This window comes from Anser brachyrhynchus, assembly GCF_964034855.1.
Source record: "Anser brachyrhynchus genome assembly, chromosome: 3".
Lineage (NCBI taxonomy): Eukaryota > Metazoa > Chordata > Aves > Anseriformes > Anatidae > Anser > Anser brachyrhynchus.
Genome location: NC_137696.1, coordinates 5417918 through 5445781, shown reverse-complemented (window position 1 = coordinate 5445781; position 27864 = coordinate 5417918). Strand labels below are relative to the sequence as shown.

The 27864-nt window shown below is 46.8% G+C and overlaps 3 protein-coding genes across 14 annotated transcripts in view; 1 reads left to right on the top strand and 2 right to left on the bottom strand.

The window, feature by feature from the left end:
• PAK5 (p21 (RAC1) activated kinase 5) overlaps positions 1–8422 on the bottom strand; it is a 124024-nt gene extending 115602 nt beyond the window's left edge. For both annotated transcript variants that reach the window (XM_080585540.1, XM_080585542.1), the window contains exon 1: positions 5654–8422. The gene's annotated coding sequence lies outside the window, so the exon portion shown is untranslated. The remainder of the gene's footprint in view (positions 1–5653) is intronic.
• On the top strand, positions 923–26916 carry LOC308192228 (uncharacterized protein). 11 transcript variants are annotated; one of them, XM_080585584.1, is made up of 5 exons: positions 923–3100; positions 8430–8880; positions 13409–13528; positions 14701–14804; positions 24599–26916. In XM_080585584.1, the coding sequence occupies exons 2-5, from the start codon at positions 8711–8713 to the stop codon at positions 24697–24699; spliced, it is 495 nt and encodes a 164-aa protein (XP_080441710.1). In that variant the 5' UTR covers positions 923–3100; positions 8430–8710; the 3' UTR covers positions 24700–26916. The 11 variants fall into 11 exon arrangements, 8 of the variants coding, with proteins under 8 accessions (XP_080441710.1, XP_080441708.1, XP_080441711.1 ...); XM_080585582.1 differs by lacking the exon at positions 24599–26916 and adding an exon at positions 15748–17565; XM_080585585.1 differs by lacking the exon at positions 24599–26916 and adding an exon at positions 21389–22406 and having other exon boundaries at positions 924–3100.
• Positions 22538–27864, bottom strand: part of LOC308192230 (uncharacterized protein) — a 62543-nt gene continuing 57216 nt past the window's right edge. Inside the window, exon 4 of the mRNA XM_080585586.1 lies at positions 22538–22816. Coding sequence (XP_080441712.1) covers positions 22683–22816 — 134 coding nt within the window. The 3' untranslated portion in view covers positions 22538–22682. The remainder of the gene's footprint in view (positions 22817–27864) is intronic.

The following is a 27864-nucleotide window of genomic DNA, read 5'->3' as shown; positions in this document are numbered from 1 at the left end:
CAAGGGGAAACCAATCACCACTGGGAGACCTCTTGTAAAGCAAGGGGCTGCCCGAACCAGAGCCTGCCTCTCCCCACAGCTCGCTGGATGCCACGGTCACCGCAGCACCGATGGGAACCCCTCACCCAGCACACAGACTGAGGCACAGGGCAGCACTACACCAACGACATTCCCTAAACTCACTGCTCCTCCTCAGGGGCCTCTTTTCCTTCCAGGCAGCTGCAGGACAGCAGAAACCCTTAGAGGAGTTAGCCTAGTAGTGTCAGTGCAAAAACCAAGCTGGGTGACAGCCAGCAGTGGAACTACAGGATATGTCACTGCTGCCCCATGGGTCTCCTAACAGCAAAACGTCTTTGTGCCCATGAACAGGGTAAGCTGACTACAAATAGGGCAAGACCCAGGGCGGGCCTGAGGTCTTGATCGCTCCCAGATGTTGCAGCAGCGGACGAAAACCTTGCTGCTTTTGGAGCATTTCCAACACCCACAACAGCACGCTGCTTTTAATGCTTCTCCCCAGCCTGCGACGAGCCATGGGGCGGAGAACTCGCTCACCCATTCGTTCCCCTGCAGGACAGCAGAGGCGGCGGCAGGCACCTCCCGGCGGCAGGCACCTCCCGGCGGCAGGCACCTCCCGGCGGCAGGCACCTCCCGGCGGCAGGCACCTCCCGGCGGCAGGCACCTCCCGGCGGCAGGCACCTCCCGGCGGCAGGCAGCCCGCAGCCCGCAGCCCGCAGCCCGCAGCCCGCAGCCCGCAGCCCGCAGCCCGGCCGGCCCCGAGGTGGCGCCCTTGGACCGCCGGGAGGCGCCGGGGCTGCGCCTGCTGCTCCGCCGAGCCCTCAGGGACATTTCCCCAAAAACACACAAACCCAACCAAACAAAACACACTTTTAAAAAATTCTTTTTTTTTTTTTTTAAATAAAATGCCAAGTGCTCTCAGTTTTCTTTTTCAAGGCTTCAATACTAAAGGGGAGCTTTGAGGCTTTTAATAGTAAATCTAGCAGACATAATGTTTTTCCCCCTTTTTTTTCGGCAGGCTCGTTGTGGCCAAGCCCGGAGGAGAGGTGAGGCGCAGGCTGCCTCCTGGAAGCCTCCTGCGGTGCCCCCATGTGCCCAGCGCCCTCCCAGCTGAGGCAAGGAGCTGTCTGCACCATCAGGCACGTTCCTTGGCTGCCTGGCCTTCTGGCAAGGAGGGTTGGAAGATTTTTAAAAGCACCGGGTGAGTAAGATGAGCCCCCCCAGTGCACCCCGCTGCCTCTCTCTGATTATGAACCGGGTGTTTGCCTCAGTTGTCTGCATGAAATAAAGCCCTGTGTGTTTGTGTGCGCACTGGGTGGGGTGTGCAGCATGGTTTTGGGGTGCAGCTCGCAGCAACTCTGTTCCCAAAGCACCTGGAGCCAGATCGCTGCAATAACGTGGTGCTACCAAGCCGTGAGATGGGAGCTGCATGCTTGCACGGTGGGAAACAAGAAGTACCTGTAAAACGCGTGTGGGTCGTGCTGACAGCCTGTCCCACGCGCCCGGTGCCTTTCCAGTTCAAGTGGGGAATAAACACAGCACCACCTGCACCACAACACAGCTGGCAGCGCTAAACCTTCTTGGGGATACCCCGTACATCGATCACTTTAAACATAAAAAGGGGGAATAAAAATAAGAAAGGAGATGCTATTTCAAGAGCAGTTTCCGGCAGGGTTGTAGCTGATTAGCAGCAACCTCCACCCTGAGCAGGAAGGGAAGGGTCTTGCTTCCAACCTTGCTGGCTCCTTTGGAGAAAGCAGTAAGAGCTGGCAGTCGGGAAGCAACAAGCTTGTGCAGGAGCTTTCCTCCTGGCCCGCTGTTAGGGGCTAGCTGAGCCTTGTTGCTGCAGGATTTGCCTTTGCCACTCTTGTTGCTAAGTCTGCTGGGCTCCTCTGATCCTGCAGGGGCTACAGCTGCAGCACAGAGCCCCGCTGTGCCGTGCACCAGGGGCATTTCCCCACTCAGTGACAAATGCACCCCCCTCCGTGGCACTGCTCTGCTGCCCACTCTGCCAGCAAGAGCGGTAGCAGTACCCAGCCTGAAATCCCTGTCCTCAGTTGAAGAAGCTCCTTCTCGGGCACCCAGCTCGTTTCTCTTGTCCCTGACGTGAACCAAGTCCCCTTGGGCTGGCGCTGTCCCTACAGCCAGGAAGCACACCACTCCCAGCAAAGCACGAGCGGTGCCATGGGGCAGAGTTTCCAGCTCTGTGTCCAACTGGGTCCTTTCCCAGGCATCCTGAGACTGCTTTACAGCAGTAGTGAGAGTGGTTAATTTAAAAGAGTTGTAGAGTGCCAAGCAGATACATGGGGATTATTTCCACTCCGTGGCTTCCCAAAGCCTTGCACACAGTGCTGTAAGAAATCCCTATGCACACCACTGGCCCTAAAGAAGGCACATGGGAAAATGCCCTTACGAAACGAATCCTTAAATTTCAGCCTGGTAGAGCATCCAAGTGCGCAGCAAAGCCAAGACAAACAGAGTGCTGCTCTCTCCTGAAAGCGTGTGCGGTTTGGAAATCTCCGTTGTTGCTATATCCAAGACAATGATTCATCCTCCCTGGGGGGTTCTGCCTTGCCTCCGCACGTTTCGCAACGCTGCCCGGCTTTATAACAGCGTGGTTGCATGCGGTGACTCCTCGCAGATTTCTCAGCTCGCCTGCGTGTGAGGAGGAGGCTAATCCTTCTAATGATGATTTTCCTCTTCCAGCACTTGGTCTTGCTGGCCATAGACTTGTTTCTTGCAATGACCCTTTCCTGCCTCCTTTATGCCTTTGCATTCGTTTCCATCGCGTTTTTGACCTGCTGCATTATCTTCTTGTCCTTCGGCATTGTGGAGAAGAACATTGACGTAAAAGGGAGAGCAATTGTGATTCTCGTGTCCAACAGCTCCATTGGGAGGACATTTGCCAGGAACCTGGATAAAGCAGGTTTTAGGGTGTCTGCTGCGCACTGGCGTCCTCGAGAGGAGGGGACAACTACGAAAGAAGAGTGCTCTTCGAGCATGGAGGTAGCACAGCTCCACATGACTGATGATGAGTATCAGAAGACAATGAAAACCTTCATAGAAAGCCACTTGTCCCTGAAAGGTAATTCTGAGGGCAAACTTGCAGATTGCGCCTACAGTATATATCAAAATGCGCAAGATTGTGAGGTCATTGCAATTCACCAGCAAATAAGGGAGGCAAGAATGCTTTAGGAAATGGGCTATATACTCTAACTGCGTTGCTTTTTCTTGTGCAAACAAAAATTTTGCTTTTTCCAGGGGAAAGAGCCTACTCTGGTGGCTGTGAAAGGCCCCAGTAGACCCCAGTCCCTGGAGGAAGGCAAGGTAGGCCAAGGAACAGGGGGAGAAGGCCCCACCAAGGCACAGAGGGCTGGACTTACCATGGGGAGAAAACACAGGGATGAGAAAAGGGGAGCAGAGACTTGGACAGTGACCTGTGTCTGATTTTTAACTTCTTCTGCATTAAAGAAAACCTGAGGTTCCTCTTGGCTCCTTGCCTGCTGTGGGATTCATAAGAGCCAGGCCCGAGCTTTGGCTGGCAGGCTGGGACATCCTGAACCCCATTGCTGCTGCCTTTTCTGTGGGGCTACGGGACTGAGAGCAACTGCAGAGCCGCCGGGGGGACATGTGTAAGCACTCCTGCTGGGGAACATCCCCTGTTCTTTCTAGGTGCGGGATGAAGAGTGCGGGTGGGCAGGCTGGTTCCTGCCCCCGCTCAATTAGCTCTGCTATCTGGGAGCCTCTGTCCTCGAAGCCACTTGGGAGTGACAGAAAATTCAGCCTTCGCTGGCCGGGCTGTAACCTCACTGCTCACAGGGCTGCGGGGTTACAAGGGAAGAGGCCAGCCCTCTCCTCCTCCATAAACCTAGTCAAGGCATGTCCGAGCAGTGAAGCTCCCTCGCTGCTTCCCCATTCCGCCTCCTTCCTTCTCCAGCTTACCTATTTCTCTGCTCCTTGCTCTTTGCTCGGTGGTTTCTGAGGCTCCCCTTGAGGTCTTCCCAAGGCAGTTTGTCTGCCCGCTAACACCACGCTGAAGTCTGAGAGCATCCGTCTCTCACGGTGAGGAATAGCGAGACCCCTCGCGTTGCCGCCCGGCGCTGAAAGTTCTCTCTGTGCTCCCAGGCCCTGCGCAGGAAGGCCGTGCTGGAAGGCAGAGCACACACCAGGAGCCGCCCCTGCTGCAGGCACCCCCCAGAGACACGGTAGGGAACCCCAGCCAGTGCCGGCTGCCACCTGCAGCTGTCGGTGACCCAGCGGCACAGGCTGCCTCACGCTGCTTCCCTCCTCAGACGCACCCAGCAGACCAGAAGTGCCTGTGGTCGGATCCTGTAAAACTGTACTGGTAAAACTTGCCTGCGTGGACAAGGCCTGACAGCTCACGGGGCTGAGCACCAGCACTGCCCTGCTCTGCAAACCAGTAAGGGAGACTTTCTCAACCAGTACAGCTCCAGGGGCCTATACTGTTTTAACTACAGGAGGATCCGGCCCAGCGATATCTTTTTTTCTTTAGGTTACTTTGATCATGGTATTGGTTAAATAAAGGCTCTTCCAAGTTTCCAAGTCTTTTTTTTTTTTTTTTTTTTTGACAGGGATCTCTGTTGTAGGATCCGTGAGGTTTTGTTTTCCACTTAGGATCTCCTGCACCATGTTCACATCATAGACGTGGATGTATTAAAACGTATTTCCCATGTGCTGACCCAATTGCATAGCACATCAAAGCACCGTGCCAGGAATTTAAGGAACAACAAACAAACAAAACTTCAGACTTTTCTTACTTTTCCGTGTTAATGATTTCAAGCGAGTGCTGGTATTTATTCTGTAAGGTTTGCTGTACTATTTTGGCATGGGCTGGGTGAATGTGAACACCTGCCAGCAGCTGACTGGTAGTAAAACAATTAAAACCAAACCAAATCAAAAGACGACAGTGGCAGGTCCCCACATGCAACGTGCAGTTTGGTCAGCAGGGTCTGGACCAGGAAAGAAGAGAGTTTGCATTGTGGGGACAAGACATGGCAGAGCAATCATACAACTTCTTCCTTTTAAAGATTTCTCTTACACACTTCATGTGTATGCAACTTTTGGTTTCCAAAGAAAGGAATGTTCATATTTGATTGTGTATTTTTTGTTTGTTTTTATATAGCTGGTACCCCTGGGAAGTCTTTAGTGCTATAACTCTGCTGTGTAAATAAAGACACTTGTTTGATATAAGCACAGCTTCTGAAATGCAAAATGCGTCACTCCCAAAGTGATACAACGAAAAGAGAACCCCCTAGCCACAGTTCCTTCTGGAATTAAAAGGCTTATTACAACTGAAATCACATATTTGTTATCCTGGTGCAGACCCACAGATCTAAATTTCCAGGTAGGCTAAGACCTTTATTTTGAGGTCGCAGTACAAATGATTAAGGTGCTGTTAGGTGTAAAGAGAACACAAGGATACAGAGAAATGCAAGCCAGCCCTCTTCCAAATTCATAATATATTGTTTGCAATAGCCTAATTTTGTTCATAATAAGTCTTTTGTTCTTACAGCTTTTTAGCTTGTGGTGCCTTTAGATCAGATGTTTAAATTTTCTGCGACCAGGAGGCCAAAGAGATAGGGGGGAAAGGGGGAAAGAACAAGTCTTAATTGCTCACCTTCGGGAGCTGGCCGTGTACTATCAGACATTGCGAGAGCTCTTGGCCTGGCATCCAAGTGCTCTGGGATCAAGCTGCTTGAGAAATTGCTGCGCCGTGTTGCTCTTTGGGCATGTTGCCTGGAAATGCTGGCAATTGCTTCACGGCTTTCAGGGCTGGCTGCGGCGAGGGTGGGGCAGGACAAGGAGGAAAAGATGTGGAGATGGGCAAGGCCCAGCAGACCAACGCGAGAAGAGTTCAGACAACCGGAGTGCTCATCTAATTAATTGCTGCAGCACGTTGGCGTTCAGCTAATCACACGCACAAGCACAACAGGCATGGGGCTAAGCGAAATTAATATGTACTGCTCCCTGCCCGAAGAGTGACTGCCTTGGGCTTTGCCAAGAAGTGCAAGCCTCAAAAAACTGTCAAGTGTCCCTGCCCTGCCAGCCTGCACAGAGTTCAGCTCCCCACGCTACAGTGCTGGAACAAGACAGAGTGGAGAAACTGCTGTTTCAATCTAGCCTCAGCCTACTTGTGTTTTAGAGATTATTTGAACTATGTTTTTCTTCAGCTGCTCCCAAACCACTTCTGCTATCTTGAGGTTACAATCTCCTCCTTGTGGTGACTTTAACCTCCCTCAAGTCTTTCTGTGCTCCAGGCTGAGCTCTGCCTGCCTTTATAGCATCTGCAGGTCTGTGGATGGCCACCGAAGCACAGAGCAGCCGTCATGGCAGAGCATTTGGGGGACTTCCCTTCTCGCTGTCCGTACTTCAGGGAGCACTCAAAGTTGGTTTCCCACTGTCCTGTCACATTTCTCCCCATTCTTCTCCCACTCCTTGCAGTATTTCATCTTGTGCTGCCAACCATTGCTCTTCCTAGCTGTGCCATCTACTTTCCCTTTTCTCGTTTTTCTTCCATTCCTCTGGAAGGTCTCAAAAGAGGTGACTTCTGATGCTGCACAGTACAATCTTCCTCTGCTTGTTCAGATCCCTGCTTTGCTGAAGTTGCTTGCAAGAGTCCTGCTGACTTTCATAGGGCCAGAATTTCATTTCTTGTACCTGAGTCTCAGCTATAACATGACCACTATCAGGGTCCTTGGTACTTTACCAGGTTCCCTCTGTTCTTATCTGTTAAATAGGGAAGTCAATACTTTTTTCACAAGAAGAGAAAAAACATGCAAATTAGTAACACTGATTCCTAAATAATCTTAGGTCCCATACCTGAAAGACTCTTTCTCACCCTGCACTTCACCGGGGTGTTTCAGGTCAGCAGGCAGTGCTTGTTCTCAGAGCTTCAGTCTGAGAACTCCAGGGGGCCTGGAGAAAGCTCCCTGCGGACAGCCGGACTGATGGGACATCCTGGGCTGGCATTCTCAACCGTCTGTTCTCATCCCCACAACGCTACTGGCAGAGGCTGTTAAGACCTCTTCCTCAGTCAGTCCAGGCAAGATCACCTGGACCATTTAATCAGTTTAAATGGGCAGGTTCAGTTAATCGAGCTGATTACTTCCCTCTGTACCTTGGGGACACTCATGCAATCTGTTCCTTAAATAGATCTGCAGGCAGCAGCACCAGCGGTGGCAAGTACAGCTAATCCTGAACAAGGAGGCCTGGCTACAGCTGCAGTCGCTTGCTCAAAGCCGTGTACTGAGACCCTGGTAGAACTATGCAGAGCACTGAAGTACCAAGGCTTTTAGCAGCCCCATGGTCTCTTGGACAGTCTCTGCCTCTTCTAAAGGACAAGCTGTTCTTGCAGTTCTGTTCTGCAGTAGATCGCAGTGATAGATGCTCTCCTGGTACCTCCATTTGCCGTGCACCTCTCCCTCAGCACCCACCTGCTTTGATTAGCCATGCAACTTAGCCCACAGAGGCACTCTTGTGATTGAGAGAAGATGAAAGTGAGAGCCCACCGTGTGCCTGAACGGGAGACAGACATTTCAACCGCTCCTTTGTGTGGTGGAAGCACTGTGCAAATCCTTTCACTTCATAAGGATAGCAGTGCAGTAGATCAGATGGTTTTATATGAAGATAACCCTTCCTCACTCACTTAGCCATGCTACGCTTACCTCAAGACAAAGGGCTAGGCCATACAGTCGTTCCTAAACTCAACGGAGGGAAAGTTTAGTTTTCTTTTGCAACAGCATGGCTTAGAGCGTGGTGCAAGCAAGGGAGAGCCACAACAACCTGCCATTCTGGCTCCAGAGACAGATCGAAGAGATGTGATAATCATTGACGGCACTGAACTACCAGGCAATAGGAATTATGAATGAATAAGACAAATGAAATCATACACTCATGCAATTTTAAAGAGTACTGCATTATTTAACTTCACTCAGCTACAACAACGGCGGGCCACCTTGTATAAATCAGGCCACTTTCCATGCTGCAAATGACTAGGTTTGGAGTTATGAGTCAAATGATTGATATTTGTAGCTATGTTTTTGTGCCTTTAATGTGGGTTAGCTAGAAGTCTTTGAAAAACTGTTTTGCAACTGTATTGCCTTCCTATCTCCTGGGGATTTATTAGAACTAGAGAAGCACTTTGATACAGCAGCAATCAGGACCATGCAGCTACTCAGAGAAATCAGATCTCATTCTGAAACTATAGCTCGGGAGGAGCTATTTATTTTAGGATGAAAGGGAGAATAAGAGCTGTAACATGAATCTATGCATCATCTATACTGGCTGCATTTTCTTCCTCCAAAAAGAAGCTATACATCACCACCTATGGCCATTTTATGGGAGGTCGGTTTTCTCTTCCCTGAAGTGCTTTTGTAATTCTCTTGTTTCAACAGACAACTTCTCTGCCAAGCACCCTGGACGTACACATAAAAAAACATGATTAAAGAGTTGCACAAGCCAGAAACACTGCAGCAACACTTCTCCTCCTCCGTCCCCATCCTTCGCTCATCGCCAGTGGGCAGAGCCCAATGCAGGCTTGCAACCTCCGTCCCCACACCACATCGCTGCTGCTGACACTTGCCTGCTGCTGCCGGAGCGAGGCCGCGTGCTGGAAGGGGCCAGCACCTGAGACCCTGTGCCGAGTCCTCAGGGCTCCACATGACCACAGCCTCTAATGCCGGCAGGGCTCAGGCTGGTCAGCTGCTCCGACCTGTATTTTATACGCCAGGGAACTCCATCAAGATTTCAGAAGGACAAAACAGGCGCCAGCCATGCGGAAACACGCGGGCAGGGAAAGCAGGAGCTGAGCTGTGAACGAGTTCGGCTTGTTGTAAAACGCAGCAGGTACCTGTAAGCCCCACTGTGCACGTCAGCGCTTTGTTTCTCTCTTTCTTGCTGGATGGAGGATTCCTGTTTGCAAGCCAAGATCTTTAAGCAATAATTAAAAATGTATATTGGTCTGCTATTTATTAAAAGTGGGTTATCTTTGAGAGCATGTTGCCATGTTCACCACCAGTATACTATGGAAAGAGAATGAGGTAAAAGAGCCACAGGCTGCCACTGCCTTTTTTTTTTTTTAATCTTTCTTCCAAATCTTACGTTTGCAGATGGCAGCAATAAGTACATTATTTCAACAAAAAAAAACAACCAAACGAAACTCAGGTAGTTGGATGCTCTTGTTATACTGGCTTCCAATTCTACCAGAAGCCTCCTGTAGCATCCTAAAGCAGCACCCTCCTCATTCTGCCCCCGCCTAGCTCATGAATTGTGCTCCCATCATAGAAGTTTATTTTACAACAAACCCCAGGCGAGGGCTTAATTTCCAAGCTTCATCAATCATTAAGTTATACAAGGCCGAAGAATATTTCCAGAAATCAAGTGAAAGATGTCTATATTTATGAAACATAGTTCTTGAAACAAACAAACAACACATTTTCATGCATTTGCAGTGGTAGGATTAGAGATGCAAGGTAAAATAAAAACAAACTTGCCTGGGAGGCTATTTATTCACCGCTTGTGCATGATGCTAAACTAACCTCTGGTCCTGTAAGTAACTGGAACTATTCCGAGATGTAACATAATCTTTATGCCAATGTAAAACTGTCCCAAAGTAGGGCTCAACTTTGCACCAGTTTAGAAACCGAGCATTGGTTTTCATTAACCAGAGTTGGACAGCTTCCGACTAGAAAAATATTTTGGTAAAACACCAGGATTAGAGCTCAAAGAATTGTACAGTTTTATTTCCCCTTAGAGATAACACAGTTTTTCAGAAAGAGTATTAAGGGCGTGGATCTGTATTTTTTTGTCATTCCAAGCCTTCAGAAAAGATTTCCAGAGTAGGGTTTTGTTAGGGAAAGGGAACCAAGTGAAAAATGTTATCTGGAATTCTGTTTTCCCATGTTACAATGCTTAAAGGTAGAAACCTTCTGAGCAGTTCTATGACATACACTTAGAGACTTAGTTTAAATTATGCAGTAAGACTGAACATAAATAAAAATTGAATACTTCTGTATGTGATAATTAAATGCTTCCCTAATACACACAAATAAACTACCTATTTTATCAGAGATCTCCTGAGTAGATTATTTTAAATCTACTCTCTTGAAATTCTCTATCAGACTGATAAACTGTTTTCCCAGTACTTACTATGCTGCAAGCTCCCAGGTAACACAGAAGAATTGCTGTGACATTTTCAGTAAGAAAAGCTGGGCAGGAACAAAATCCTTCGGAGCCCTCCTTGCTGCAGCACGGAGGACTTGGCGGGCCCAGCTGAGCCCCAGCAGCTTTGCTGGTGGCACTGAATTGTGCCAGCAAAATCCAGAATTCCTCCCCTGGGAGGAAACGTCTGACAGGTAGAGTCTGTGCTACCGAAGCTGTGCAGATCCCAGCACAGAGGCGAATTGCACCCTGAGGAGGTTGACTTAGTAACATTTGCAAAAGAATTGCACCAGTTTAGACCGGGCAGTGGTCTGCCACCAGAGGCTTCAATCAACCTGTTTTTCAGGTTGATTGAATTATAAATGCATGTGGTGAAAACCTCTTAGACTTGCTGCTTTGTTATAGTTAGTCAGTTGATTTGTTATGAAGAAATTATCCATAACCAGAGCCTTCTTTCTGTTCTTGGGCCTTTTGCCATAGTTTCTGGGACTGCCTTTATTACCCAGAGGTATTCTCCGCCTTGGTTTGGTCAAACAGTTTGAAACCTCTCAGCTGTCTGAAGTCTTGGCTGCTCTTCGGGACGTGAAATGACCTTACCGGATAGCTACACTGGGTAGCACTCATTTCTAACTCCAGACTAGATGGAGTTAACTTTCTAAAACAATAGACGGATAGATAATAAATTATTTTTCTTTATTGAAAATATTTCCTCCTGGAAAAAAGCTTGTCATCAGAGAGCTATTGCCAGTAGCCAAAACCCACATTTATGTCTAAGTCTGACCGGTGCCTGTGTGCAACTGGAACGTGAGGCTTTTCCCCGTGTATCTCAGTGTTGTTTAAATTTTATTTTGCCATGTCCTAAAAGGTGGAAACTCAACATATGCATTGTGCAAGTCCATTTAGGCCTTGGAATTGTGCAAAAAAAACCCCACCCCAAACTAACCAACCAAAAAACATCCAGAATTTATTTTTTAAATTTTTCTAGTGCCCCCAAACCCATTTGGTACTTGAACTGTCCTTTTACTGTAAAAGGGCAAGTGCCTGTCCACCACTAGATGCTCGTTTTCCCCACTCCCATTTTAAGCAGTCATCGTGAAATTAATTGAGATGTCATTATGTAAAGCTAAAGCTCCTTTCGGGTCATGTGTCTTCCCCTCCTTCCTTCTGGCTACCTTTGTGGTTTGATATTTGCATATATTAAAAATGCATTTTCTCTCTTTTCTTGCTGCCCAAGATTCGCACAGAATCAGGCAAGCTTTTAGTCCTCATCAGAAATTCGAATTTCCATCCTGCTTTCAATTTATGGAGACCACATTTTCCAATGAGTAAACACACTGATGGAAAATTCCTAGGCAGTTCCCATAACCATGCACGCAGTGGTGACTGATTTACCAGGTCACAGCCCGTAAAGGGAGGGACCATTCCCTTCTTCCCTATTCCTTCAAGAACAGCAAGTTTTAATGTTGTTTATAAAAGGTCCAGAAAATAAAAATGCAGGCAGAAAGATGAGAATAAATGACATCCTTTTAAAGAACATGACCCCAAAGTCCCCAAATGTTTAGGTACTGGAAAAGGAGGTGTCAAGAGGAATGCTTCCTTCACCCATTTGCTCTCTGCACCTCTCTTTAGACACCTCTAGCAGATCTTCTATTCATGCTCCCAGCTCCAGGGCACAGGTCATGTCTGTCTGTGTCAATCCTGTGGAGTCACACAGTCTGATGCAAAACAAGGCAATGCAATTGACTCTGCAGCTAAAACATGGCAACAGGTAAAATGAGATTAAGTCTCACTGCACTTTTCTGAGAAGCAGAGGGGCAAAGTACCAGGGCCAGGAGGTGTCTTTCTGCCCGCTCCCAGAGGGTTGCCCATGGAAGGCAGTCAGCCCAGGCACAGCTGAAATACAGCTGGCACCAAGCTTTATGCATCGGGCACAATTAAGTGAGATATGATAAACATCTGATATATGAAAATGATGTAATGAGTTGAAAAGCAGGATAGACAGTTCAGTCTGGGGTAGATGTGTATCAAAGATGTTGAGACTAAGTCACTTTTTCTCAGGGCCAGCATTACGGCATGAACGGACAGATAACAGGAGCTGAGCACATGGTTTGCTCCAGCTTTCAGATGCCTGCACAGCTCTCAGCACACATTCACAGAGAAGGCCAATTCTTGGCCACAAAAAATGATCCAGAGATTTCCTTGGGCTCTCCCTAGGACACCAAGGCAATATTGTCCCTCAAAACCTCATTCCAGCTCTCTCTTTCCCTAAGGCAAGACAAGACAGGTCACTCTTTTCTCAACTCTCTAACCAGCAATCACCCTTTCCCTAACGTGCACTGTCTGGAGACAATTTCAAGCAGATGGGTTTAAAGGAAATATGGTCCCTTAGGTAGATATTTTTAATGGGTCAGCCCTTTGGAACTCTATTTTGAGGCTAGGTAAGCAAACTGATAAAAGTCACCCCTCAGTTCTCTATAGCACAGACAAGCAGGCCCCAGTTCTGATTCCTTTGCCCAATGAGGTAGAAAAACTTTAAACCTGAATTTGTCCCTGGATGATATTCAGATGCAAGAGCTTACCATTAAGAAGGGAATAAGTGCCTTATTTTCTCTTAAAGAGAACAAGTCTCAGCGAGTGACGGTTTCTAATAAATGCCACTTGATTTTTCCTCGAGTATTTCTTGGAAAGTCCTTGCTTTGATTCTAAGAAAAAAAATTTGCTAATGTTTGGCTGGTCATAAAATTGATTTGACCTTGTACAAATGATCTGACATCACTGCATGTTGCTAAGCTTTTTGAAGTGCATTAGGTTGTTCATACAATAGGGCTTTTTCCTACTTACTCTGTACGGCCTCTTTGTACAACTGACAAACATTTCCAAAGCTTTCATAAAAATAACTTCAAATAACTAGTAAAAAAATAAAGATTCTGAATTCCAATGGAACACATAACAACAAATTTCAGTGGGTGGGAAGGAATAGCTGTCTCTCGACCAGCTCTATTAGCTCTGTTTCTAATAAGTCTTGCAAAAGATGGCCTTCCTAATCCCTGGCATGGATGGCTGCTACAGAGCTTGTTATATTCAAGTTTTTAATTGGAGTAATTAAAAGTGCTATATTTCATCTGCACCCGTTATGTCTTCAGAGGAATGTCGTGACGTAATTCAAGAATGAGCTGTATGAGTAAACTTAGCTCATACCCTGTTAATTTGGCAGGCATGTACGGGCTGATGAAGAAGCCGTCAATCTTGATTTGGGAAGAAGAGGAACCAGACACATGCAGGTTACCCGAGAGAAAAACCTCTTATACATGGAAAAGGGTTTTCAAGAGTCCAGGTAGGAAGCACTTGTAGAAGTCGAGTACAATTGGGTACACTGCATTTCTCCAGCAATGTCTAGATGAAGGGGGAAATGTCATTAAAGGGATTTACCAAATAAGTGGTTTTTTTTTTCTTTTCCTAAAAAACAGTTTTAAAAACATGTTGAGTGTCTCTAAGTGTTCAATATCTTTGAAAGCAAAGTCCTTTTTCTACGTCCCGAGCCTCACAGGGGTTGGTGATTGACAGCTTAAAACCTGAATCCAACCAAAATTGTTAGCTAGCTTTCTGGAAAACTCTTGCTCTCCAGACTGGGCTTGTAATAAAACTACCTGGGTAGTAGAGAGCCCCTATGTGCAGGATCAGCACTGCAAAGCCCTCCCTGTCCTGGGAACCACCTGAGCTCCTTCCTCTGGGGATGAAAAAAATAGAAACACGCAGTTCCTATCAACAAAACACAATTCAGTAGCTGGCAGCACTGGGATTTATCAAATGGTTAGCTGTTCACACAGAAGATACTTCTGCCTTAGCACTCACTGAGAGAGGTGTGTTACCAGGGCTAGCTGTTCACTGGAAGGAGGATTTCCCAATTTGAAATAACCAGCTAATTAAAGTGTGACTTTAACTACAAATGAATGTCATGTAAATAAGCAGATTAGTCGCATCATAAATTTGTTTGTATTATAAATGATAGTTCCTTGAATGCTAAATCTCCTTGGCAAGACTTGTCACTGTTCTGAAGTGTTCTTCAGGCTTGTAAGAGCCTCGATTCTTAAGGCACACTCTGGCCTCGAGGAGATGTCTCCAGCCACAGCATCCCGGTGCTCTTTCCTTTCTTAGCAAAGAGTGATGACAAAAAGCTGGAAGAGCAGGCAGACAAGCTCTCCTTCATGAAATGGGAAAGCAAGTGGGCATCTTCTCCTTTTCCAGGTGATATGCAGTAGATATGGAGCATGTCACAAAAATAGATGGGGCAAAGAACCAAGAAAACCACCACCTAGCTTCCCAAATCCTCTATCTTTACTCTGGACATCGCCCTGCTCCTGACCCCCAGCCATTTTTTTGTTTGCTTTGGTAATCCAAAGCCCATCGGGGCTGAAGATGCTTTCCAGATGTTGTTTTTTGAACAGTTTAATGTTTCCTTTTGCTGCTGGGTTAGTGGTTGAAACAGCATCACTTTTCTGTTTGCAGCCCTCTGTGTCGCTGTCCTCTTCTGCCCACTGAACTGTGTCCTGACTTCCCTGAAGAAGAGAGCTCTGCAGCTTCTTGTGCCCCTGAAGCCCAAAAACTGAGAGGTGAGGCAGCATGCTCATGGCTCACTTACATACACCTGACAGCCAGCCAGCATCTCCCGCAAGGCCAGCTCTTAGCGCTGCTGGGACAGGGCACAGGGACACAGAGGGCTGGGGGGCCAGGAGCACAGCCCGGAGCAGCTCCTGCACCTCCAGCGCTGACACCTGTAGGACGCTTCCTTTCCTTCCCTTTCCACACTGACCTCGCCCCGAGGAGTCCAGCCTGGGGCACAGCCGCACGCAGCCAGCCACGTGGGGAGTTACGCCAAGCCAAATTATCAGAGGCAGAGTGTTAGGCGCCCTCTGGCATCTTGCTGGGATTTAAGATTCACGGTAGTTGCTTTTGAAGTGCAAAGCGAGCTGATGCATTGCTGGATCATCCTGCCCCCATTCCTGTCTTCTCTCTGCTGCTCTGATGGCTCGAGCTACAGGTAGTCTGGCACACACCTAGGAGAACAACTGAAATAGTGCACTCTTGCATGTCCCTGCTTTAGACAAAGCACCCAGAGCCAGCTGTGATTCACCCGAGTTATTAATCCAGGCTTTAGGACAGAGGAAGGGAAAAAAAAAAGCAAGCTACTGTGTGAGAAGGATCCCCAGGTATGCCAGCTGGTTGGTCTGACCTTTTCCTGCAAAAGGGGGAAGAGCCCCTGGCTCTCCATCTGAACCTCTCCCATCAAGTGCCTAGTTCTCTGTAGCACCTTTACTTTGATCTCTCTGAGTTTGGATCAAGCTATGTAGCTTGCTGTAGATGCTGTGTTGAACGTTACACGGAGCTAAAATCCATTCCCCGCGCTGCAAGACGTTCAGCAGAGGCAGCTGTAGGGGCAGTGATACAGTGCAGGCATGGTGAGGGAGGGAGAGCAGGCAATGGCCTAGCCTGAGTGAAGCCAGATGAAATGACTGAACGGCACTGAACAGCTACAGCTCTCCCAACGTCTTTCAGCAGGGAAGGAAACCCACGGAGCAACACATGTTGATTTTGTAACGGCACCGCGAGAAGACGCTGCAGGAAGGAGCACGGCTGGGATCACAGGTGACAAACTCCTGGCAGGGGAGAATATAAGCAGGGACTTCAATCACAGGACAATGAAAAACTCTGCAGATGAAGACAGAAGGCAACTCCTGAACTGTGAGACAGATCTCTAACTCACCTGCAAGTCTAATCTGTAAGGAAGACAATTTAAGATTTGGGGTGTACAGTACAACACTGTTCTGTACGCACTGGGATACATGCAGAGAAAGAAAAAACATGTGAAGTGAAAGGAAATAAAGGAAAAATGCTGCTGAGAAGAGAAATGCTAGGGCTTGGTTTTCATTATCTGAAGCCACAACTCAGAACTGTCCAACTGATGGTAAGAGATGCCACCCACCCAGGAGCTGTGTCCAGAGAGAAAAAAGAAAGCTTTCACAACGGCTTCTATAAGACACTAAATCAGCTTGGTATCCAGCCAGATTGAAAACAAGTATTTTCATTCCAGAACATCAAAGCACTGAGAGAGAACATGCTAAAGCAGAAAGTTCCTGAATGAAAACCTTGCGGTTTTAGTGTTTATGCATTTGGCAAGTGGCCCATTATATGAATAACACGAGTGCCATATATTCTGCAGAATATTCCCGGAAAGGTTTCCTTTGGCCAGAACCCAGTGTTGAGACAGAGCTCTCAGCTCCCTCACTGCATCATCCCATCCTGCGCACATAACCCTGTGCAATTGCAGCTGATAACCAGCATTTTCTCCCCCAGTCTACTGCAGGGAACTTGGGTGGGCTGCTACACGGTACTGCTTTCCCCCCATAGTGACCTTCACTCAAAGGCCAACACCTACTTGTGTGCACAGCAGCATTCACAGTCTGCCCCTAGAGATGCTACACGAACAAAGCTCCCCAGGATTTCACTGGAGGTTTTGCTTGCCCAAGGACCTGAGGATGGCCTACCTTTCTTTATAAAGCTTCCCAGTCCATTAGGATACCGAGAACTACTGCGTGCAAGCATAAAATTGACTGAGGAAATACCACTATGAGATAAATTATATCGTAGCTGCACTTAAACATGTGTTTAACACAAATTATCTGTATTGAACCAACACTGAAGTTATAGACTAAGATTCCTGAAGCTGACTAAGGGATCTGAACACCTCATTGCTTTTAATTTGAGTGGGAACGAGGGATTTGAATTCCTTAAACAGACCTGAGTATTTCATCACCAATGTATAACAAAAAAGTAACTTGATCTTAAAGCCTAAAAACCTAAAGCCTAACCAAAAGATTTTACCAACACCTTTTGGGAAAACCTCCCCCCATCCCATCCCTAAATTATTGCCGTTAAAAGTAAAGGTTTTCAGAAACCCCTGCAAGTGTTCCAAGTTTTCAAGTACTCCAAGAACGTTTTCAGAAAAAAAAAACACTGCAGCAAGTATTCCTCAATAGATCACTTTCACCATTTCAAAATAAAAAAGTAATTAAAATCTATTCGAAGAGAACAATCCTTTCCTTAAGCACCAAGCCCTCTGTCCTACAACGCAGGATGGAAATAACTGATCACATAAGACCTGCCTTTTCTCCTCGACCTCCATTGCAAAGCTTCCATAATTTTTAACCTTTTTAAGAAAGCACAGAATTGGACAAAAGTATAACTTTTGTCTGGGCAACACTATAAAATTATACCGAAATGTTAGCGATGATGGAGAATCAGAGGGATCCTGGTTACATGAATGCATGTTTTCACCATTCAAAAATATGTTAATAAAGAATCTGATTGATGTTCTTCCTTCCTGGATGTCTGTATGCCTGTCAAAAAAACACTAAGACAGCATCCCCTTGGGATAAATACTCCTCAGCATTGCCATTCTCTTACTTGCAATACCTGTCAATTTTTTTTTTCAAGCACTTTTCTGGAGATTGCCCTCTCCAGAGCAGAGGTTAGCCACATAAATAGCTGCACTGAAGCCAGAGCCCAACGTGCAGGTACTACATGTCTCCACAGCCAATACCTGGGAGGATTTCCAGGCAGCCAGGGTCCCTGAGATGCGAACATTTCATCCCCTACATGTGTTTACTGTATTCTAGAAAAAACATTCAGGGGAGGAGAAAGAGGGAGGAGAGGGTGGGAAAGCAATGTAATAACGATAAGTATAAAGGGATCTGCTCTTCTTTATTAATAGTTTAATCAATATAAACATTTACTGAACCCTCTTATGCACTTGCCATGATCAAGGTGCTGGTTAGCATTGTTTGCATCTCTGTTGCCCACTGCCTTCTGCCACAAAACAGCAAGGGCTGAAGCCTGGTGCCAGGACCTGGATTCCCCAATGCCTGAAAACCCCACCATGCACCAGTGTGTGCTGGTTGTGCCAGATTCCCCGCACACACGACGTGGAGGTGACAGGTCTCGGGGCATGCGGGACTTGCCCTGTGTGCACAAGTGAATCGCAGAGGTGCTGTGCTCCGAGGCACCACTTGCACCACACACGGGACACTTCTCACCTATGCTGGAGGTGGGCCAACACTCCTCAAGCTTTGCAGATGACACATAGTTGGATCCTGCACTTCACACACAGTCTTTCCTTAATGCAATCGCTTAGCAGCAGCACCTGCTTTGAGAGTTCATTAAGTAGATGCCGAAGGATACGTGAAATACACAAAGCAGCCAGACACAGAGAGCTGGGCAGGGTGCTGGTGGCAGGGTGGGACAGCACCAGTCCCACAGAGCTGCCCTGGGTGAGGCTGGTGGTGCCACAGCACCTTTGCTGGGTTTTGTCCCAGAGCAGTTGTATTTGCTATTTCATACCAGGTCATTTATGCTATATTTTTGTTATTGTAACATAGAACATAGCATATGCTCTCTGGAGCCACAGGCCCCTCTTACAATCCTTATTGTTCAGCTTGATTTTAGGCAGAGAAAAAGATTGCCTTAAGTTTTGCTTTCATCTCTCTGGATAGTGCTAAAAGCATGTAAAAACATCCTGTTGGGTTATCAGTTTAAAGGCTAATTTAAAAGACTTAAAACTGGCTTTGAAATAAGCTGAGAGCATCTTCAAATTGATGACTGCAAGGGGAAAACAACAACAAAACCCAACAAAAAGCCCCCAAAGGAAGAGCTGTGTGCAGACCATCCCTCCCCCTTGTTGAGCTCAAGGGGGGACTTTATCCCACCCAAAAACCTGTCCCCAGTGACCTCGGGACAGGAGAGGTTGTGCCATTTATAGATGCGGACACATCACTGTAGCAGTGAATGCCACAGGCAGCGTCTGTCCAAGGACCGGATACCATGTTCCAGAACACAGGAATGCTGAGATGTGCAGTCACAGGATTAGTTGGCTGTAACATGTCTGATTTATTTTGGCATTTCCTAGGGGAAAAAAAATAGCAAAAACAACTACAGGCAACACTGCTGTATGAGTTCTGAGAAACACAGAAAAACACAACTGCAAGAAGTATGTCTTCTTGGGTTGCATAATTTTATTTTTACATTTTTGGAAGGAAGAGGAAGAAAAGCACCTTTCTGTTGTACCACATGGATGCACTTTGCAGTGCACAGTGTCACGGGTCAAATCAGGCCCAAGCCAAGGCCTGAAATACCATTTTCCACTGGAGCTTCAGGCTTCTCACCACACAAGTGTATCCAAAGAGAAGCAGATACTGATAACTCAGCAACATAGAAAGAGTAATTCAATGAGGAGGATTGGAATAACAGCAAACCTGTCATGCCCAGGGCCACGCAGCCAGCATCAAGCAGGCTTTGTGTCAGCACCAGAGGTCTCTGACTCCTTTGCTTCCTTCGCAGCCCATGCAAGAACCTGACCCCCTGTCCAGGCAGCAGGTTACACTGACAGAAACCTCATGGAGTTTGACATAGGGACAGAAACAAAGCTGAGGTGGCTGGAGTCCTAATGCAGTGTCCTGGGAGCCATTTGTGTTTGTCCCCCAGATGAACTTTGGGTAACTCTGCTGAGCCACCATCTCACAGTAGTTAAACTTCTCACTCATGGCTTAGATACAGACCCGAACCTTTCAAAAGCCTGGCTGAGTTTGGTGCCAGGAAATTCAGGTCAGGAGCATCAGATGCGGGTTATTCCCTCCATTAATCAGCTCTCCTAAAGAGGAGAACTTGGGGGAACTCTCTTCGCGGGAATTTGTCCATAACAGGAGTGCAGAAGCTGAGCAAAAAGTCAATTATCTTTGTTCTTCCCTATTTGTGGTACTCCCGTTTTTGAATGCAGGAATGCGTTTTCTTAGTTGAAAGACTAAGAAGTGCTCTATGATAAATAAGTAAAGGGATGAAGCAAGAAGAAGCTGACTTAAAATGTCCTGGTAGATTTAAATATCTATTTTCTTAAAAATAAGTAAATGACTAGATAAAGAGAATTCCCAGCTCCTGCAGGTAACAGGAGCAGGGCTTTCAAAGAGAACACAATAAAAATGATTACAGAATCCCATGTAAGTGAAACATCACATAGCCAGTTTCCTACTTGCACATTTAATGGAGCTGTTATGTGCAGACAGCTGTAAGGAAGAAATTACCTTTGAGTAAAAATAAAAAGGAAGCTTGCGAATCCAGAAATTAACTACAGGAGAAAAAAATGATGCAAAACATTAAGCAGACTATGAAGGAGTGTAGATGAAAGAAGAGCCCAAATGCTCACAACACTAACAGCATTCAATGGACCATTAGATGCTGAAAATCTCTGTCTAGTCATCAGCTTGTCTGCAGTTATGAGGCTGCCATCTTCTACGCTTTGGAGAGCTGGAAGAAGCCTACTCTGCATTACTTTCCTCCATCAGCCTCTGAAATGAGCAAAATTCAGGGGCTGAGGCAAAGTGAGATGACGCCAACAGCTTTTAGTTAACGTGCTAATTAACAAGTGAGATTCAGGTTAGGTCTTGGGGCTTACTGGTTGTTTTGTGCACTCTCCTACCGTGTTCCTTCCTGTGCTTGTCCCAGTGGTGACAGTGCTGCTCGCACATTTGGTGTGTGCCCTTTCTTCAACAACATGGCATTGTTTATTCACAGTCAGCTTTAAGCCATCAAAATCTTTCATCCTGATTGATAAATCAACGACGCACGTAGCCGTTGTTCTCCAACCTGTTAGGACTATATAATAACCCAAATTAAGTGTTGCAATACATAAATTTATATTCAGCAGAGGGACTGTGCACTGTCCCACCTGAACGGCAAGCTGGTCTTGTTTTTCAGCCACCTCTCTAGCTTGCTAAGAGCATACTGAATTCTAATCCCATCCCATGTGCTCACAGCCTCTTCCAACATTGTGTCAGCTGCAAACTGAAATTGCAGCCCTCTCTTCTTATCAGCCAGATCACATACAGAAATGCAAGACGTGCACATAGAACAGCCCTGACAGAACCTCCCTCAAAGACCTCCTTCTGTCAGTTTGCCACCAGCTTTGGTCCCAGGTATTTTCCTCTGTGCCACCCTTAAAAGAGTGCATATGAAACAGCTCCCAAAGACAAAGTAATGTCAGCATGTTGCCCTAGTTAGGGGGGAAATTAGATTGCTCTGAACCTCTTGCATCTCAAAAAAAACCAACAAATCTACACTGCCTGTTACTCATCCTGTTGTTTTCTTCCAGGTGCTCGCAAACAGTTTGGTTATTTGTTCAAGTATTTTTCCAGGAACTGAAGCTAAGCTGACAGGCCTGTAACTCCAGACCTGCTTGTTAGCACCACTTCTGTACCAATGAGCTCGAATGCGCACCTCGTAGTGCCGGGCTCTGCTCCAACAGACCACTTTAGCACGCTCTTAATGGCAAGAGCGAGAGACATCCGTGGCTGCAGAGAGGATGAGTCACATGGCTAATGTTACACGTGTGCTTGGATATTCCTCTAGTTCCTAACCATAGACACATCAAGGAAGCCCCCCAAACCAAGCAGAACAAAGACAATGCACATCTTCGTACAGCACTTATGACTTTATGAATGCAAATACCAATAAATATTAAACATCGATCCCCACGGACAGCTAAAAAGCAGAAGTCATTCCTTGTTACCCTGCGATCATCTCCACCACGATGAATTCTGTTGCTATTGCTTTATTATCTAGTTTTATTACGTCTTTCTCAAGTCTCCCTTATCTTAGTATCAGTAGCATTATGCCTCCAGCAAATTTTTAAGCCTTGTGAGTCCTTTCATCTAGGGAGTTAATGAATTTATCAGATGTCACTTAGTCTACCACAAACTGCTAGCAATACCTCTTGCAGCAGCTTTCTGTGCATTTTAAGGGTATTTTATGGTTTTGCAAGACAGAGTACTGACAGCTGTGGAGAGCTGGACTAATCTCACTCATAGATCAGCTCTATCCAGCTCAGCTCCAACCAACAAAGCTATTAAACCCTGCACTTCACCTCCTGGCTGTAGGATTACCTGTGGCAATATCCGTGGAGGAAGCAGCATATTGAAAACACTCAAACACATGATGGGGTTAGCACACAGGAGGGGGGTTCGACAGAAGCCCTGTGCTGCATTCCAGCCTCTCCTCCAACTTCAAACTCCAGGAAGGTTTTGCTGATCCCCGAGTCAGGCATCTGGCTTAAACCCGGCCCCTGAGCTGACTGGTGGTGCTTCATCAGCCAGACCGTTTCCATCTGTGGAGTCACCCATCTCTGCTCCGTCACAATGCCATCAAATCACTTCTTGCTCTGCTCCATTTCCCTGCTTCCTGTCACTGCTCCTTGCTTGGTTCTGGACGTACTCGGCCAGGCGGGCCTTCTTCCACAGCTCTCCTAGCTCGTTCCTTCGTCCCCACCACACAGAGCACTTCCCCGGATCAGCGAAGAGCCCTCAAAGCACACTGCTTATCCCAGGCTAAATTTATCTTATCCATACAGAGCCGGGGAGGAATTCCAGCTACCAGAGCTCTCTTGAAAGCTAATTATTCTTCAAAGAAGTTTTAGGCAGTCCCAGGGAACATCTAACTATTGATTTTCTACTCTGTACAATTTCCTTGCAAAATGTAATCATTCTCTTCCTATCTCGCACTGTCACTTGTCTCTCAGAACAACCTAGAAACAATAAAAAAAAGGAATAGAGGGCACCAAGAAGGGCACTGTAAAAAATCTCTCTGTACAAGCAAAGCCTGTACAAGCAAAACCAAGAAATGTATGTAAAACTTGTTAAATATTCATCAGCCAGTACACTGTATAACTGAAAACCAAATGTAACTGCTAAGAAAATTCAGGCTAGAAGGAAATCAAACAGGGACAGCATTCTAAGGACTCTGGCACTGCTGAGTTTCTCATTTCTGATTTCCAGCATAAATGTACCATGGAGAGAAATTTTACTGAATATATTGGTTGCTTACAAATGGCTAAATTTGTATATAAATTCACCTCTTAAAAAAGAGAAAAGGAGTTGACAATAAGAGACTCCAAAGAAGAGGCTTAGCATAAATCTTATTGCTAGCACATGGCTTTAAGGAAAAACAAAATAAAACTGGAATTGAGACCAGCAAACCAAAAACCCCTGTTGTGCAATATTAAGCTGTATTTTTTTCCCTTAGCTCCCTGCCTAAAAAGTACCCAGATGCGTGATTATCTTCATGAACACCGAGAATGCCTTTTGACTTCAAAAAGCATTTTTACATTTACCTGCATGCTGAATACTGAGTATTTATGCAGAGGGAGACATTTATGCTGGTGCTCAGTTCCCCTATGTTTGCCACAAGCTCCAGCCCACTTACGGGCAGCTTGGAGTCGTTCATCAGTTCTGCCTGGTGGATCTGTGGGGCGAGGGATGGGCAACCCACAGGAGCCAGAACCACTTCTGCTCCAGCTGCCCCGCACAGCCAGGGAGAGAAACAGGGAGAGCAAGTTGGGCTCCCAGCGGTGCCACCTTGCCCACGTTGCATTGCGACGTACACGATCACAGTTCAAGGTAGGTTGTTTTCTAACTCTCTTCAGAAGTTTTCAGTAATGCTCCTTCCTGTTTCCCTTAGGAAAACAAAGTCTTATCAGAAGCTATATAATGAAAGAAAGCAAAACCAAAAATGCCTGTTGCTGACTATAAAAAAGTAGCAGAGCAAATTTAGGTAAGCTCTGTCCCACTGCACCTGCTGCTAGGCAGAGAAGTAGGTGCTTGTTGTGTGTCAACACTTTGCTGTGCATCCTGGCATTCGTTATTTAACAGCCTCCATGTGACACCTAGCTTTTAGAAACACGGTATTTAGCAACCCAGATAAGAACTCAGCCCTGAAATGTTCTCCCTGCTGGCTGAGCGCACCCCAATGGCTTCGCCTCAGACCGATCTGAAAGCACGGCTGTGCGGACAGCCCCACCAGAGCGACGCCAACGGGGTCTGCTGTAACCAGAGCTGGTTTCAGAGGCAGAAGCACCATCACAGAACTGAGCAGCTCTGTGGCACGCTGAATTTGAGTCAAATTCATGTTCCCTTGTCTTCAGGTACCCTTGGCAACATGCCAGAAATAAAAAGCAAATGCCAGAGTAAGGGAATGGTCAAAATCCACATGCAAGGTTTATCGTTAAAACCTTAAATCCTAACTTCCAAGTGCTTAACGTTATGCTGTTAGATCCCTATGAGGAGCACTAAAAATGACCTGGTGAAGAGCGACTCTGAGCAGCTGGAGTCCTCTCAGCAGCCTTGAACATTCATCGTGCTGCCCCAAGGAAGGCAGCCCCCTTGCCTCTGGGGGCCCATTCCACAGGTGGGTATTTGCACAAAGACAAGAACAAAGCAGTAGGACCTAAGCAAAAAAAAGACCTTTAGGGTTTAAAAGACTATTTTCAGATTCCCAGCATTAACAAGTGCACTTTCCTCTACACTTTCAGGCACCTGCATGCCAAGAGATGAGGGCATGATGCACAGATGCCGCAAGCCAAAGGAGAGGACAAACTGGGAGGAATGCAAGCTTCACCCCGGAGCAGAATGACATTTCAATACATTATGCTTGGGAGGGTGCCAGTCCAAATGATCTCCTACGCACTGCTTCGGCTGGAGAAATGAGCCCCCATACTTCTGTAATAGTGCAGTTACAATTTCTTACCTGTGACGCAACGGTTAGAGGAGGGAGAGACCCCTGAGTCAGGAAAACTGCTCAGCTGAGGGCTCTGGGTAAATTCAGCTTCTGAAAAATGGCTCCTGTATTTTCTCACTGAATTAGAACTACATGACTGAGCAGGGAAAAGGGGTTAGAAACTGCCCTGAAGAATAACATTTACATCCCATTATGGACAGAGACCTGGTCCTGCCAGCCACATCCTCCCACTCTGAGCACACACCTGGCTGTACACGTTCTCTCACTTGCTGCAGGGACGAGAAGGGAACCCTGTGCAGTTGCTTACAGATTGCCTGCTTGGTAGCACTTTGGGGAGCTGCAGATTGAACGATATCAGAGAAGCCAAGCCTTTTTTTTTTTTTTTCTGTGGGCTTTTACTTTTTAGTAGGAAACCAGACCTATTGATTAATTCCTTCTGTACAGTGTAAGCAAGATCTGGGACCAGGTGCAGGTGGGTGAGCTGGTGTCTCTTGAGTCGTTCTGCATGGGGCTCAAACTGCACCAGTGTGTTCAGCAGCAAACTTAAATATCTGCTCCTCCTGTTAAAAGTCCCCTACACTGTCGACAATTCTTCTCCTTCTCTTGTTCTCTTGCAGCCCTCCAACTCTACCACAAAGTTGACTTTTGACTTCTATTTAAAAAAAAAAATTAAAAAAAAAAGCAAACCTTCCCCTCAAGGGGAGCTCATTCTGCACAAAGGGCACCTCAGACTTGTAAGCAAGGAGAGCAGGTCTCTGATTTGCTCTGTGTCCTCAGGCCACTTCTCTGCCACTTCCTTCCCCTTCCTTGTACCCTCGCTATCAGCTATCCTACTGCTAATTAGAGACAAATGATACTCAATTAAAAAATGCCGAGTAATTCCCATAGGGCTGTTTCTAGTAGAAATTAGTGTCTAGGATCCTTCATTTGGATGAATTGGCAAATTGTGTGCCATGTTCAGGGTTGTCCTTGAACAACTGAGCACAAGGACAACTGGCCTTCACACCATCAGCCCTCTGATTTATGCCTTTAGCTAGTGAGAGATAACAGTAAAATTACCCGCACCCTCACCTGTGCTGGCAGTAAGTCCTTAGGACACCGTTCTGCAGGCTGACGGACCTGCTGGGTGGGTGCTTACCCAGTAGACTGATGGCAAACCTGAAAGCGTAACCTGTTTTCATGGGAATGTGACTTTACTCTACAAAGATGCACCCATCTGTGGCTAGCCTCACCTACGTCTTTGTCCCAGGATGAACAAAGATATGCCCTGCTGGAGCTGGTAGGCCAATGGCCCCGAGGAGCAGAGACCAGAGACACTGCTTTATGCAAGGCAGAGAAGGAGCAGCACCCTCCTGTGCTCGTGTGCATTCAGTGCACTGCAGGCTGACAGCAGTTTAGCCACTAATCAGCACGAAGCATTTTTTTTTGCTGCTTCCTGGGCCTCTTTCATTGCACGCCCCGCTCCAGACTCTGCATTTTCAGGGATGCAGCTCTCCTGCACACCTCAAAAACACCCCAGCCTGCCTGGCTTCACTGGGGCATTTCCTTGCTTCTCAGCTTGCCTCACCTGGGGGACCCTGCGGCGCAAGTGGGCGCCGGCACATCCCTATCCGAGCTGTCCGGGCCCCAGCAGGTGCCACCTTCACCTGCAGAGGACAGGTGGCACGGTCACAGGGTGATGATCTGCTGGTATAAACAGACCCCGGGTTTCTGCTGCCCAGGCTGCCATCTAGTGGGCCTCGTCTGGCACATGCATCTTCCCGGACACGGCTCCCAGGAGCAAGAATCACCGTCCTGTCAACATTCTGCTCTGCTGATCCAAACAACCTGCAAACCTACATATTTCTTACACAGAAGCTAATACATGGAAAGGAGGGAAGGTCCTGGCACGTCTTATCTATCTTCTTTTAGGATATCGCAGCTTGAGTCAGTTCTCACATTCGCATTGTCTCTCTTGCACTGTGAACATTGCAGAGCCAAATCAATGTAAACGTGCCCTCTGTTTTTTCAGGCCCTTACTACATAACTTTAAAAAAAATACTGAAAGATAATTCTGGGTAAATTTGGTGTGGGATGTTTGGGTAAAATTACTTTAAAATTTGCTAACACTTATGCTGTGGCATCCTAAATCTGTTTTATCAACCGAGTCCGAGTTTACAAAAATGTGCAACAAGATTTTAATACAACTCATCACATCATACAGAACCAGACATCCTGCTTAGTCTTCAAAGTCTTGATATTCCCCATGCACAGCCCACATGCAACTGCTCCCATCTAATTCCATGCAATGACAGCCTCTCCTCCTCTGACACTATAGCTGAGCATTCGCTGGCTGCATCCTGAACTAGGACGCACAGCTTGCCAGCTCTAAAAACTGCATGCGTTTCTGTTCAGAACGTCTTTGGCTGTCTAACTGCACCAAAAATACACTGGTTTAATTCTCTTCCTGGAAAGCTAGTTTGCCCAGTGCTGAAATGCTTGTCTGCAGAGGCAGCCTTGATCTCAGCTCATGGGTAGCTGCAGCAAGCAGTGTCATTTATGTGCTAGCATCAGAAGGCAGGAATGCAAACTTTTATCCAGATGGGCTGCTTCAGGAAGAGTTCAGTGTTTTTTTCCTGTTAGATAAGCATTGTTTTCACTGTAGAAATACCAGAAGTCCTAGCTAAGGTCAGCAGCATGCTATGCTATTCCCTGTAGGATAGCAAGAGTTGAGCTAAAAGGTCTGGAGCCTGAGCTGGCGAGGCACAACGGAGAGCAAAGAGAAGAGTCGCATTCATGCTGAAGTGAGCGCAACACAGCCAGCTCCTGCTGGTCAGAAGTCCTGAGCCTGCACCCTGGACATCATGGCACCGGCTTCAAAAGCACAAGAATATTAAACAAAAGAGGGGGCTGTGTTTATCGTTTTCTAGATTCGTTTGGCTATTTGGAGCTTTTAGGAAGCAGTTGGTCACACTCACAGCATTTTTCTGAAGCTGCGACAGAGACACTTCACACCAAAATGCCTCCTGTGAGACCACAGATGGCTTTGCAGTTACCTGAAGAGGCATCAATTTCATCGTC

Coding starts and splice junctions, on each gene's coding strand:
- LOC308192228 (XM_080585579.1), top strand. CDS start 2,701: ATGATGATTTTCCTCTTCCAGCACTTGGTCTTGCTGGCCATAGACTTG. Junction 3,101..13,408: donor AAGCCACTTGTCCCTGAAAG/GTAATTCTGAGG, acceptor TTAATTTGGCAG/GCATGTACGGGCTGATGAAG. Junction 13,529..14,700: donor AAGGGTTTTCAAGAGTCCAG/GTAGGAAGCACT, acceptor TTCTGTTTGCAG/CCCTCTGTGTCGCTGTCCTC.